We start from the raw sequence: 13,475 nt of genomic DNA on the forward strand, positions 1-13,475 counted from the left end.
ATTAGCAGAACGAAAACGACTTTTCAGGGATTTAAAGTTTCCTCTGTCTGGTATATCTGCTCGGCTGACTCGTGAACTTGCGGTGTATGCGGGTCGCCTTTTCTCTTCCGGGCTCGAAACACATTAATCCATCGTTGGAACCCGGAGGATGAAACAATGTACATTATATCGTACACCGCAGCCGAAAGATCCAATGGTAACAGTTCTGCTTTAAAAGTCAAATAGACGTTTCACCACCGGAGAGCTCAATTAACTCGATTAACTTACGCCGTGGCTTCTTGGTAGGCAATTCTCGCGTGGTAAAAGCAGTATTCATCGAGTTCGACTCGCTGGTCAAGCTCGTTTTCCGACGTTGCGTCTTTTGTACCGTTCTTAGGCATTGAAAGCTCGATATCGTGAACCAGAAACGGTTCGACTCGAGCCAGTTTCGATTTAACCAGAGTGGCTTTCCATTGAAAATCGAAAGTCAGGTATGGTTTGGAATCGCAAGGTGGTGGGTGGTACGTTTGTGCGAAGGTTAGATGAAAAGTAGTTGGGATAATGGTTGAATGTGCTGGCTGGATACGAGGCTGTTTGCACGTACAAGCGAAAGTGTTGTTTGCGTAACAAGTTTCTGCGACTCCAGTTCAGATCTGTTCTGGTGTTAACATAGTCGCTTAGTTGCTCACGTATTTTGTCTTACGCTGAATTTTATTGAGATGGATCGCTTAGTACTCGAGATTGAAAATAGCGTTTACGTGTAGCGGCGAGAGTTTAAGTCCTCGCGGATCGTATTATTCTGGTTTTTCAACCGTTTGCGATAAAATACTGTAGCTTGGCCGAGATGCGCTATTTCTGTTTTTTATTCTTAAGTTAAGAATCACGATGGATTGAATTAAATTTAAGCGTAGGTGAGATACAAAAATGTTTATCCTAAGGTTTTCTAAATAACGTTCAGCTCGTATGAAACGATCTATCGTAGATGATCTCGCAATGGATGACCCTTTCGTGACCATAAAAGATCTGTTTGAGTTACAGTAACAAAGCATCAGTGACCCTATTTAACGATTTGCAAATGATACTTAGCATTTATGAGAATAGTCTTCCTCTTGTCTTTCGTTGTAGGTAATTTCTTTAAACAGAAATACGTACTTCGGAAATCTTCATCACGACTACACGACATTTTCTGCTTTCTGATTAGATACTTCATCGTTTTTGTGACAATGAATAATCTCATGTAAATTTCGCTCTGCCTCTAATTTCCAAAATTGACTTTGCTTTTAATAAGACAAGTCTGCAGTTCGATATCCATTGCAAATTTGGAAAAAACAAACACCAGAAGTTTTTGCTATATATACTAGCCTCTAACCTCATTTTAGCGTCAGAAGATCATAATTTCATCTAAGAATATTTCATTTAAGGATTATCCAAAAAACATTTCTCACGTAAATCCTACGCATCACCTTCAGTTTGCCTTATGATTCGTTTCACGTTGAGATTCACACCGCCAATGACAAGTAGAGCCGACGAGACTCGATCTAAAGAAAGGCATAAAGAGAAACTCGAGGTTCTGTGAGTCAGTCAGTTTCGGCTGACAAAGACGGTCTGCGGTAAGACGCTTCCTCTTTCCATTGTTTCCTTCTTACGAAGTTTGTCAATATATCGTCGACTAGCTGTTATCGTTCGTCCGACTATTTCCACCAGTGCGTGGCATTCTTCCATTGCATTTATTTCGAACGATCGATCGCGACAGCGACACGACACGCCGCGCCGCGTCGAGCCTCGAAACTGTGCTCGCGGGAGCATGACCACGGTGGACAGGAAAGTGCAAAATACTTTGATCCCCGGCTCGAGCACCGGAATGGCTGAAGTGCAGCCAGTAGAGTTTTCTTTTTTTTTTTTCTTTTCTTTACTTTAAAGAGACGTCCCAGTGCCAGGGTGGAGGACCTCGATGCACTTGGGGTGATGAGGTGGTGGGACACGAAGCGGCATCGTGGTGGGATAAGAAAAGGGGTGGTTGGCAGAACAGTGGGAAGAGGTTGGAAGGGGTTGGAGGCGGCGAAAGCCTCGCCAACAGGGACCAGGAGGTCTCAAAGAAAAGAACTACTCGCGCTGCCGAGACGCTCTCCTGTCAGGGCTTGACCTTTTTTTTAATTGCATCCAGACCAAAGTTAGAAACAACGAACGGTGCCTTCCTCGCTGATATGACAGAGAAACGGCTGCACGAGGGAAAGGGACGAAAGGAAAGAGAAGAAATGAACGAAAGACGAGCAAGAGAGTGGTGGTCCGCCACCGGAAGAGACGGTATACGTTGGAGAAGACAAACCGCGAATTCGTACGTGTCTGCTCGATGTTTGAGCGTCGGAAGGAAACGGTGGAATGCAAAATATGTAGGTCAGGGTCATGCTCGAGAGCATCGAGTTCGTTTCCTTTTTCTGTCTTTCTCTCTCTCTCTCTCCGTCTCTCCTTCTCTTTCCCTTGTCTGCTTTTCCACTCCAACTCCTCTTCTCTTCATCCTTTTTAGTCCCAGCAGCCTCGTCTTTTCCTTTTTTTCACCTTACTCTGTGCTTGCTTCAAATCCGACTTTAATGGGCTCGTGCGGCCGTATTACATATCTGATATTATTACGAGAGATTTTTGCGGAGAACCGAGGGATTAGGATTCCTTAGACAGTCTCTTCGGTTTGCGAAGGGCTTCCGCAGTTTTCGTCCTTAACGTTCATTAACAGTTCGTTTGCTTAATCGTGTTTAAGGATAAGCCGACGCGATTATTTTCCTGGATAATTGGAACGCATTAACATTGAACGTAATCTCGGCGCTGGTGTCTTAGGCTTGACATTGTTTCAGACCTTTGTTCAGCATTGTATTCTTCGGTTTGTACAGCATTTTTATCTCTTCATCATCCAGCTAATAAAGGGATAGAACGTTAAGAAGCAGCATTGTTAAGGAGGTAAAATGTTGAGAAGAAAAGACGAAGATCAGGTGTTGTTTATCTTCTGATGATTTTGTGCTTTTGCTCTTCAATTTCGTCCTTCCATTTCTACAGGATTTTTATCTCTTTGTTGTCTATCTCAAAGCGGTCGAAAAGTAAGGAGAGACACTGTTAATCGTAGAATTGTCGAATTAGTCAAAATGACCAAAATCGAATTTTTTGTTTTGTTACTTACTAAAAACGTGCAATTTCTGGTAACTTGTTATTGAAACAGAAACAAGATTACGTATATATTATTTTTATTTTTGTCAGGTTACTTTAAATTTAAATCAACTACGTGCAACGTATCAAAGATCGGCAATTTTATTATTAAACGAGCAGAACGTAAAAGAGAAAAGAGAAAGTTCAAGTATTATTCATCTAATGACTTTATATATTTTTTATTAAGCTTACAGTCACGTGTGCGATCTACAAAGAGATTAAAAAAAGATGCCCTATTTTACTCGATAGAGTGAGTTTAGGATGAATCAGTGTAATCAGGATGTTCGATCTTTTTGAAATTTTATGCTTACACACAGAAAGTACGATTTTCACGATTTCGTCATTATCTCGCATCTAGGTTTGCGGAACGCTAAGTTCCTTGAATGAGTGTTTTATCGATTTTGTCTGATGAGATACGACCCCGAATGCCAACAATAAAAGTAATATTCGCGTGACTGGGACACATTTCATCATACAACGTACGCATACCGTGTATTTCTAAGAAACAAGTTAAATTCACTAAACTGATTATTACTAAATGTATGGTAATCCATTAACACGCCCATAAACATTACATTCAACGCATTAACATACATATATCGCGATTTAAATCTCGTTTTTAGATTTTTATACAAAATTATGTATATTTTCTTATTACTGACTATACAACGTGCGTATATAAGTTGGCAGAGTCTAGAAATCTGCACAGATAGAAATTTCTTTGTTTCTCGATTCTTTCCTACTTTTGTTACATATTTTCTAGTAGATACGTTATAACTTATTTGCTACTTTGTTCCTATTTTTCTCGCAGGTTACATTCTCTGTAGTCGATAGAAATAGTACGTAATCGATAAGTTGCTGCCAAATCATCAAAGTAAAACTAGGTAGACTAAATATATCTTGCACATGTTACTTTCTTGTTACATCGAGTCTAACTATCGACGATAAGGAAATAAATTGAGTCGGCTAGAAAGGTAATCGAAATCGAAATTCTTAATTCTCCTTGTATCGTCATGTTGAAACTTTCACGATATGGAAACCAGCGGTCGTACTATTTTATAATTCAACAAGAACACGAAAAGAAGAAGGTAAAATATCTGTTTGTCATTCATATTTAACCGGACTGCTAGCAGTTACGTTATTGAACATTTAGAATATTATCGTATGTTCCACGATCGAACAACAACTACGTCTAAATTATTTTTATCGATAGCTAGATAAACTAACGAATGCGTGACTGATTGTAGGCTTATGTGTTTTGCTGTTACGTTTTAGAGTATAGTAAATGAGTATCTATAGTATACGTATAATGTTGACTCAACGATCGATACCTATGTTAATTTATGCAGATGTGTGTGTTTGTAAAATTAAACTGCAATGTAAACAATTTGAGGTAGAAACATTCAAACGAAAATAAGTACGCGCAGAAAGTCAGAATTTAAATAGAAGCACAAAATAAGGGGGTTCCAATTAAACTGTATCATAAAACGAGAGAGTAATTTCAGAGTTTAATTCAATAATTTCAGTAAGTTTCATTTCAGTCCAGTCGATTTTCAATCTTGTATTTATACAAATATGATATAATAGATTATTAATAAAAATAAAATATTGCGCGAAGGAATCGCTAAATAAAAGTATTATACGTAAGGGATGAACAATTCGAGTGACGAGTTTATTCGTCCTCTTCGGTTAACAGGTCAAATTCACCCCCTGAGATTGCGTCCACGATCATGAAACGGTTCGAACTTCCACGTAGCAATTCATTTCCAGTTCACCGAAGAAGAGGGAAGCAGGGGATGGTCTGAAACTTCTGATCTCTAGCGTACGCTCGCGTAGTTTTCATTTAGGGTTTAAGTTGGTAATTTTGCTTTCTCAAGCACGCTAGTCAGCCAAAGGGTTTCGACGCGAGTCACTCAACTGGTTGCGTAATAAATCGTTCTTAAGCTGTGGAATTAGCGCTGGTTACGTAGATCCAGCCGATGCGCACGCGTTTATGATGGAATCTCTAAAGGACGATGCCAGCCATACTTCGTTCAAATGCGATATTAATAAACCGCTGAAGCGAGCAAGACCGCAGGTCAATTTACACGGCTTCGAATGCCTGTGTAGCATATAATTATGGTTCAGGATAAATTAGGCTACAATGGCAACAACGACGGCGACATGCTACGGTAATCACGGACGTAACTACTTTTCAGAACGTCGAACGTGTTGCGTTTACGACTTATTAATCAAGAACATTAGACGATGATCGGTTCGAGCGTAATTCAGAGGATCTTCTTAGGTGATGGTTATCTTTCAAGCAACGTGTAGATACTCAGTCGGATAGGAGCGTGTAATGCGCAAAGTAAGCGCGTAACACGAGTTTCCTTTCAAAGACGACGGCATATTAGCGCGCTCGGTGCGGGGTATTATCGAAGAAACGAGTATAGCCGATTTTTCATGCATTTTGTAAAGCTCGTTAGAGAACATAACATATCACACCCTGAGAATAGTAAGATAATAACGGGATGACGAATCGAGGAGGCAGCCTCTCCTCGTCTTTCCTCAGATTGTCGAGTACCTATAAAACGTAATCGATGCAGATTAGAGACAGTAGAGACAGTCGAGACAGCCGCGATTAACCATTTCCCCACCGATGTCTATCTTTTCGAAAGACCCCGAGAACACGGAGGCGGCCGATCTGCAGAGGAAGCTGGAAATGCTGAACAACATGATGGACCAGGAAGCACGAGCCGAACAGGCACGACGACAGATATTGTACAATATAGGCCACTGTAAGTACTTGCCAAGTCACTGTTTAAGTGGCTGCTGTTTTATTCGAATATTCTCTCTAACACGAGAGGAACGTCCCCGATCAATTGCTACACTCGACGCGATTCACCCGTGCGCCATCACTTGCGCTAATTTCATTTTCCTTTTTAATGCGCTAAATATCACGAACATCGATTATAATTGTAGAATGTTTCCCCTATCGATGCGTTTTGCGTTGGCCGCGATCAAATCATCGTTATCATTCCGTTTGGATGAATTGCAGATCGCAGGCGGACGAACGATGGAATATTTACGTATATGATTTCGCATTTATCGATCGTACGATTTCATTCGATTCTTTATTTCTCTATATATCTGACACCGTGCCGTGGATGTAGGGCTATTAGAATCGTAGGATATGGTTAATTGGTAAATTTGTTTAGTGAATATACAGAGAACGTTAAAGATCTGTGAAATTGCACTTAAACTCGGATAAACTGTGTAATTATCGTTATCTTCTTATTCGTGCACAAGCCCAACGTATGGTACAGATTTCCGTTTAAATGGACAGTGGAAAAAGTAGTTGTTTTTTCGGGTTTGTTAAATCGTTGTTAAGACGTCGGTATATAGTCGATTTACGATGAAATTCGTACAGATAAAACGCGTATGTTAACTCGATTGAAATAAAATTGTATAATAATTTCACACATTTACAAGTACGTGTTACGTTGATTTTAGTTGTAAGTATAATCGCAGCTTTGAGCGAATATAGTCGTATCGTCATGTTGATTTTTATCTTTTACAGTTCTTTCGCAGAAGCTTTTTTGTTTATGGCTTCCAGACAAAATTCGCTCGAACGCTACTTCCGATTAGCGTAGCAAAAGCTTTGTACGCTGCCAGCTTTTCGCATAAAAATCGATTCCAGCGTGATGTTCGTTTCTTTCTTGTTTTATTTGCGACCACCGACCATAAGAGTACTTTATGCAATTGCAATTGCATTATCCACGGAGTATGCACGTGGATATTTTCAATCAGCAAGTACGCTACAAAATGCCACTCCCATTGTTGGTTATCGACCATCGAGAATCGTCGGTAACTTATCCCTAAAAATTCAGCCCCTGTTCAAAAATCATTTGTCGCTATATCAATGATCGCTACACCCTTGGCATGGTAAAGTTTGTTTAACGATGAATTCTTTCTTTTTCTGTTCCATGCAAGTAGTGGAATCTCCGTCGATCCGCCTGTTTCATTCCTTTTACTTCATTTTCAATTGTTTCGTCCTCTTCGTTTGTGGACCTCCTTTTTCCCCTGAACGAGAATTCTGATGATTCTCCTGACACGTCAAATACCTCGATAACAACGATCAAATCGCATGGACATTAACCGTTTCTGTTTCCCGCTGTTGCACAGTTTCAATTTTCGGATTCGTCCAATATCGACCAATTTCGTTCCCGGTGAAGCACATTTAAAATTAACGCGATCGAAACGACGGATTATACGCTTTACGAGGCAGAAGACAAACGAATATCGTTCGCGATTATCTTTTTCTTTCTCCAGTACAATATTCCGGTAATCGTCGTTTAATATCTTCTCTGCCCTGGGGACAGCAAACAGAAGGAAAACTCATCGTGGTTCGTTCCCGATATTTTCTTCCTCGGAAGAATTCACGATTAGAAGGATCTTAGGATATTTTTCAGCAACTTTATCTCTGCATTGTTACACACATTTACACGCAATTTGTACATTTGATTTTATTTAAGACAGCAATCTTTTCGCTTCCGAACGTGTTTTCAATTAGCCTGTAAGAAAAAGTGATTGTTAAATCGCACGACAGTTAGCGAACTTGTTTCTCTCTGCATTTGAAATTTTCTTTTCGAACAACACGAGTCTCACGATTGTGCAACGAAAGATTTTCACTGTGCCACGGTAACATTACATTTGAATTGTCTTTCAGCGGGGTACTCAGAGGATTCGGACTATACGTCAGATCTGAATTATCCAGTCGGCGGACAGGGTGCAAACAGCTCGGCTTCGCAGTTTCGTACCGCTGCCAACCAATTGGCTACCCCTCAAAGATCCCTCGAGACCTCCAGAGAAAATAGCTACGAGAGGGACGATCATCAGGTATCGTTAGAACCATACTTCGATATTTCTGTTTATCAATTATAAACATTCGAAATCATTCGATATCACAAAGACGTTGCTCTTTAATCGCCGATCGAGATTTCTTTTGTCGTTTTAAGGTATAACATTAGATCGCTATCGAACTTCTTGAAGAATAATATTTTTACAAAATTTTATTTAAAGGATCTACAGAAACATGCTTGAATTATCAAACGCTGCAGGAAGTATGCGAATAGATTAAAGACTGAAGCATTGTTACTTTATAAACTATTCGTTAAATAAAAATATAGAAATATCGTAAATTTAAGATATAGAAGCCTAAGAAACAAAAATTCTAAGAATATCGTCATCCAATTTATACAAAGAAATTATTGATAGAAGCACTATCTCTAATCGTTGTTTATAAACATTACGTTAATTTATTTGTAATACTCGAATAAAATTTGTTTCGCAGACATCGAAAACCTACCGTAGTTCGTTCCTTTTAAATCAGTTAAATATAGCACGTAAGATAAATTTCTTAAATATATTATATTTCTATTGGAAGTGACATTTAAGTTTCGTTGAAAGATTAAATCTCGTCTATAGTATCTCGTAGAAAGCGTGCTTCGCGGAACCGTATTTTATCGATTGTTCATGCCATCAGATTCCAGCTACAGTCGGAGGAAGACTAGCTCCGAGTAATTACGGAGGCTATGGTGGATCGGGTCACAGTCCACGATATGACGAACCATATCCCGAAGAAGGTCCACCGCAAAGGTATCAGTCTCAGCACACTTCAGAATCTTCCGAGCCACTCTTCTACAATAGTAGACCAAGACACTATAAGGAGTACAGGTATTTGACATTTACCGAGCCTTAAAACACAATATACACACGAAATCGATAAAAAGTATCGCGCATTATACCAGAAATAACAGTTGCTACAATAAAACTTCTTTGAAACGACTTGCAATGACCAGTACTCGTGATACAGTTACTAGTAACTTACTTCTTTCTCTTTCTCCAACTTCTTTTCCTTTCTATTTCGTTGCTACTGCATTGAAATAAAAATTAACATAAATTTACTTGAATAATTATAGCTGGATGTTAAAAGATGACAGACAACAAGCTCGTGCAGTGAAAAAATAGTTTAGCATTTAACTTTAGCGAAATAGATTTTTGTACATTCGTCGTATCCGATGAATGTTTAGAATTTAACTGGAAACAATGTGCACGACTCTGGTCGTGAATCGCGTGATTCGAAGAGGAAAAAAAAACGTTTATTATTTTCTTCTGCCTGATTTAGACGACGGAAGCACACGTGGGATTACGAGGACAGGTACGAAACGAGTACCCCAGTTCTGTCTCGTGAGAAAGTCTACGATTTTTATCGTATAACTCGCATTTTTGAACCGTAGATCACACATTTTCATCTAACATCTCCTTCATTAGTGTGTCACCGTTAGTTCAGCCCTGTGCCTTGGAACACCATCGAAACAGCTTTTACAGAAACGTAGCACACGAATCAAACACACATAGTTCGTCACATGATGAAACGTTTGTGCAATCGTTTAGTTCGTCGCAGTTCTCCGTAGATCGTTCGTAGCTGTTCATATTCGACATTTACTCTGTAATTTTTATTTTATCCCGTCGATGAAATTGTAAATCGTTTAAACTTGTTACATAAAAGATCGATGTAACGGTTGGTCGCATATTAACCTTTTTGCATTTACGAATGAAATATTTCGCGTCACGGTATTCTGCATACAACGCTTCGAACGAGATATTTCGCGCGTTTATTCATTAGAAATCGTCGTTTGTATCTGTACGTGATAAAAATGAACTCGCAAACTATGACAGAATTAAACAGAACGTAGAATTTCAATATTTACAGGATAGCATTGGAAGAAACGAAAGAAGAAATTACGTAGATTAAGATACTATAGTTCGATGTTTAATAAGTTAAAGAGAATGCACTGAGCGTTCACAGGTAGTTTTGCATGGCGCAGTTAGTGACGCTGCGAATATTCGAGGGAATTGTTGGGGACGCCTTTTAACCAAGCGTATCATGCTTTCAGCAAACATCATCATTTAACGCGGGTCATTTCATCTCCGCTTTTATCTCTCCTATCTGATTATTACGGTTTTATCTCATCGCCGTCCCGTGATTTCAGCCAAGATGGTTGGCATAGCGAGGGTTACGACTATCATGGCACGAGAGTCGATGAAACGAGGATCTATAGCGACACAGAGTACTATCCAAGTACCACAACGAGTACTTCGAGACGAAGAGGTAAGACGTAAAGCAGCATATTCTGTTGGTTTTCGGCCAACAATGGATACATTAGTGCTTTCGATGTATGTTTTGACGTATATAGCGTACGCGTCTCTCTAACAATAGTAAAAGAGATCTTAACTCGGTTTATTTCTGCATCTAAATAGGTCCTCATAGAAGACCGTCTTTGGAAAGACAGATGACTTTGTACGATGATCATCCATATTATACCGACGGATATAGCAGCGATGGAAGAGTGGGGAAAATGAGCGCTACGTATCCTGAATGCCAAACAGACATTAGGTACAATGAGTATTACGATAGCACCACGGGATACGGTTATCAAGATGAAAGGTGAGTATAGTAATTACGTACTATTATTTGACTTTCCATCTCGATGTATTTTTGCACAACGCGATGTAAAAGAAACTGAATTAGGGAAAATAATAAGGTATCGGTTTGCTTTATTTATAGATGAAGTATTTAAATATAGAAGATAATATATGTTAAATCTTTAATTTATTTTAATTTTGAATGTGTCACCAGGTATGGTCAAGACGACGAAGATAGGCAATGGGATAGCGGAGGGAAATGGTATTTAGGAACTAGCACCTATTATGAGAACAAACGGAATAGAAAAACGCTTCCACAGAGGCCTGCATCTAGCATCGGTATTCATCGACCCGATTATAGACCAATAGTTACCCGACAACGCAGTTATGAATCGGAGGAACTCAATCACAGGTATCAGTCAGCTTCCTTTTCTTCAATTATATCGATATTACCAAAATAAGTATTTTAATACGAACCTTTGTGTTCGTTTTTAATGGTCGTAGCACTCGTCGTCGAAAACCGCTTCAACCACAACAACGACCGCCGTCTCGAACAGAAGGCACTGGAAAGAAACTACCTCCGACACCAACAAAGCCAAGCAATGTTGTTATCAATCGTAAACTTGTCTCTCTACCTGCCACACCGAGCAGGCAACTGCCAAAGACTAGAACTCCTTCCGAGGAGAGCTACTACAAGCCTGACTACAACCAGGACTACAATTACGCTTATCGCAGCCATGATAATTTACCTCAGGATACCTATATTGACAGTATATATAGCGAGGAAAGAGGTTACGTCCAAATGCACGCGCCTGACAAAACTCAATACGGGTCCAGTTACATGCCCCAGGTCGATGACCAGTATACTAGTTCGTGTCAAGAGCCACAGACACAGGATAGGTACGATCAACAGTATTTACAAAACTCGTATAAGGACGAGTATCAAGAGCCTTACCCGCAACAGAATAACCAAGTTTATCGGAATACGTATGAAGATATGATATATCCGAACGTGAGTCAGCCAAATGATCAATACACTAGCCAACCAAACGATCAATACAGGAAAACAAGCAGAGATAGGATAATAGATGATAATTATCAGGTGAAGGGTTACGATCAGAATAACGTACAATATCAGGACAGGAAGAAACCTTACTGGGAAGATACGTATAAAGAGCAATACGACGGTTACAGCGTCTCTACATCGAGCGTATATGACCAAAATAACGTGACAAATAAATACAATCAATACCCGAAAGAGCAATACGATTCTGAGTACAATATAAATACGTCGACTGATTATCAAAGGGCTTATCCTGATACGTACAATCAGGAAATGTACGGTCAACGAATCTACGATCAAGACACATACATTCAGGATATATATAAAGAGGATGGCCAAAATACTTACAGCGAAGATACCTACAACCAGCAGGATCCGTACACTCAGGTACCCATTACGTCGCAAAGTAATTACGGCGATACTTATACCACAACAGGACCACAAAAGGACTACGTTGACTATCAGACGCCGTATAGCAAAGAGGAAACCGTTAGTAGATCGTATCAAAATGACTATCAGAATCAGTATGAAGAGCCTTATAATCAATACGAAGAGTCTTATCCTGATTCTTATCAGGAATCCTTCAAGGAACGTTACAAAGAGAGTCCAGTTACCAGCACGGAAAGAAGAACGAGCGAAGTTCCGGAGTTGTCGGTAACTACGCCTAGAGGTCAGACGAGAACGAACGGATATCAGTCGAGCGAGTCAGACTATTACGTTCCCCCTCAGGAAAGTCAGGATATATCTTCGACTGGTGTACAGAGAAGAAAGAAGTTCGAGAAACGTGGACCTAGCCCACTCGTACAACAACATACAGATTCCTTGGAGTCTAAGGACGACGAATTAAAGGAGTCTATCGAAACTGCCGTGAGTTCAATTAGTAGCATTCCACAGAAGAAAGGAATCAGCAGCGACTATTCAACAGCTGCTGATTCTAGCTCCGTTGGCCCTACTTTGATCGAATCTCCGCAAAGTACGGCGCAGCCCGCGACAACGATGGTTAATCACGTAACAGCCAACCACGTTCCAACTAGTATGACGGTGACGGCAATGGTTCACACAGGAGCTAATGGAAAACGATTAACGAGAACTGAATCCTGTCAGGAGGAAGTTATCGAAGACGAGGAATATCCAGAAATCATACCGAAGGAACCACAGAGAAAAGACTCGCAGCTATCGCATCAAAGTCAACTCAGTCAACATTCTTCCCAGCACAGCCAGCATTCTCAGAAACCAAAATTAAACAGAGGAGATTCTTACGCCTCCGACCACTTCCCCGATGAATCGTACAGCAGAAGAGGTTCATACGCGCAACCTCCAAGAAAAGACTCCTTCTCATCGATCACGCAAGATACCTTCAAACCGCCTCTCACCAGGACAGACTCGTACCAAACGAGAGGTAGCTATGAACAAAACGTCAGTGCTCTTCAGCCCGTTTCCAGAACTGAGAGCTATTCGCGTGGATACTTCAAGGACCAAGAATCTATAGAGGAACCAGAGGTCAGCTTGAGCAGCGCGGTGAATGACGATTATAAGATGAGGGACGAGTCTCTTGAAAGGTAATGCAATGGATTTAGAATTGTTTAAAAATATATAGAATTATTGACATATATTAATACGTATATGTATATATTGAATGTTTATTTATGTTTATTTATGAAGGTACGAGCGAGGTGATGACGGAATGCTTCGTGACTCTCGGGAAGACTCGTTGGTGGACGCGTACAAAACTACGCCACCGATGTCGCATACCGAAAGTCCACGTGGTAATTAT

General features: G+C 40.1%; 1 protein-coding gene across 5 annotated transcripts in view; it reads left to right on the forward strand.

The window, feature by feature from the left end:
- The window catches only part of LOC117214741 (protein unc-13 homolog B-like), a 371,198-nt gene that overhangs the window by 73,917 nt on the left and 283,806 nt on the right, over window positions 1-13,475 (forward strand). For 3 of the 5 annotated variants that reach the window (XM_033461044.1, XM_033461045.1, XM_033461047.1), the window contains 9 exons: window positions 5,829-5,948; window positions 7,880-8,049; window positions 8,696-8,886; window positions 9,338-9,370; window positions 10,206-10,324; window positions 10,474-10,660; window positions 10,853-11,050; window positions 11,143-13,260; window positions 13,364-13,467. In XM_033461044.1, the coding sequence (XP_033316935.1) occupies window positions 5,829-5,948; window positions 7,880-8,049; window positions 8,696-8,886; window positions 9,338-9,370; window positions 10,206-10,324; window positions 10,474-10,660; window positions 10,853-11,050; window positions 11,143-13,260; window positions 13,364-13,467 (3,240 nt within the window). The remainder of the gene's footprint in view (window positions 1-5,828; window positions 5,949-7,879; window positions 8,050-8,695; window positions 8,887-9,337; window positions 9,371-10,205; window positions 10,325-10,473; window positions 10,661-10,852; window positions 11,051-11,142; window positions 13,261-13,363; window positions 13,468-13,475) is intronic. The other 2 variants (XM_033461046.1, XM_033461049.1) reach the window with 1 other exon arrangement.

Source organism: Bombus bifarius, unplaced genomic scaffold (genome assembly GCF_011952205.1).
Source record: "Bombus bifarius isolate JDL3187 unplaced genomic scaffold, Bbif_JDL3187 scf7180000009243, whole genome shotgun sequence".
Lineage (NCBI taxonomy): Eukaryota > Metazoa > Arthropoda > Insecta > Hymenoptera > Apidae > Bombus > Bombus bifarius.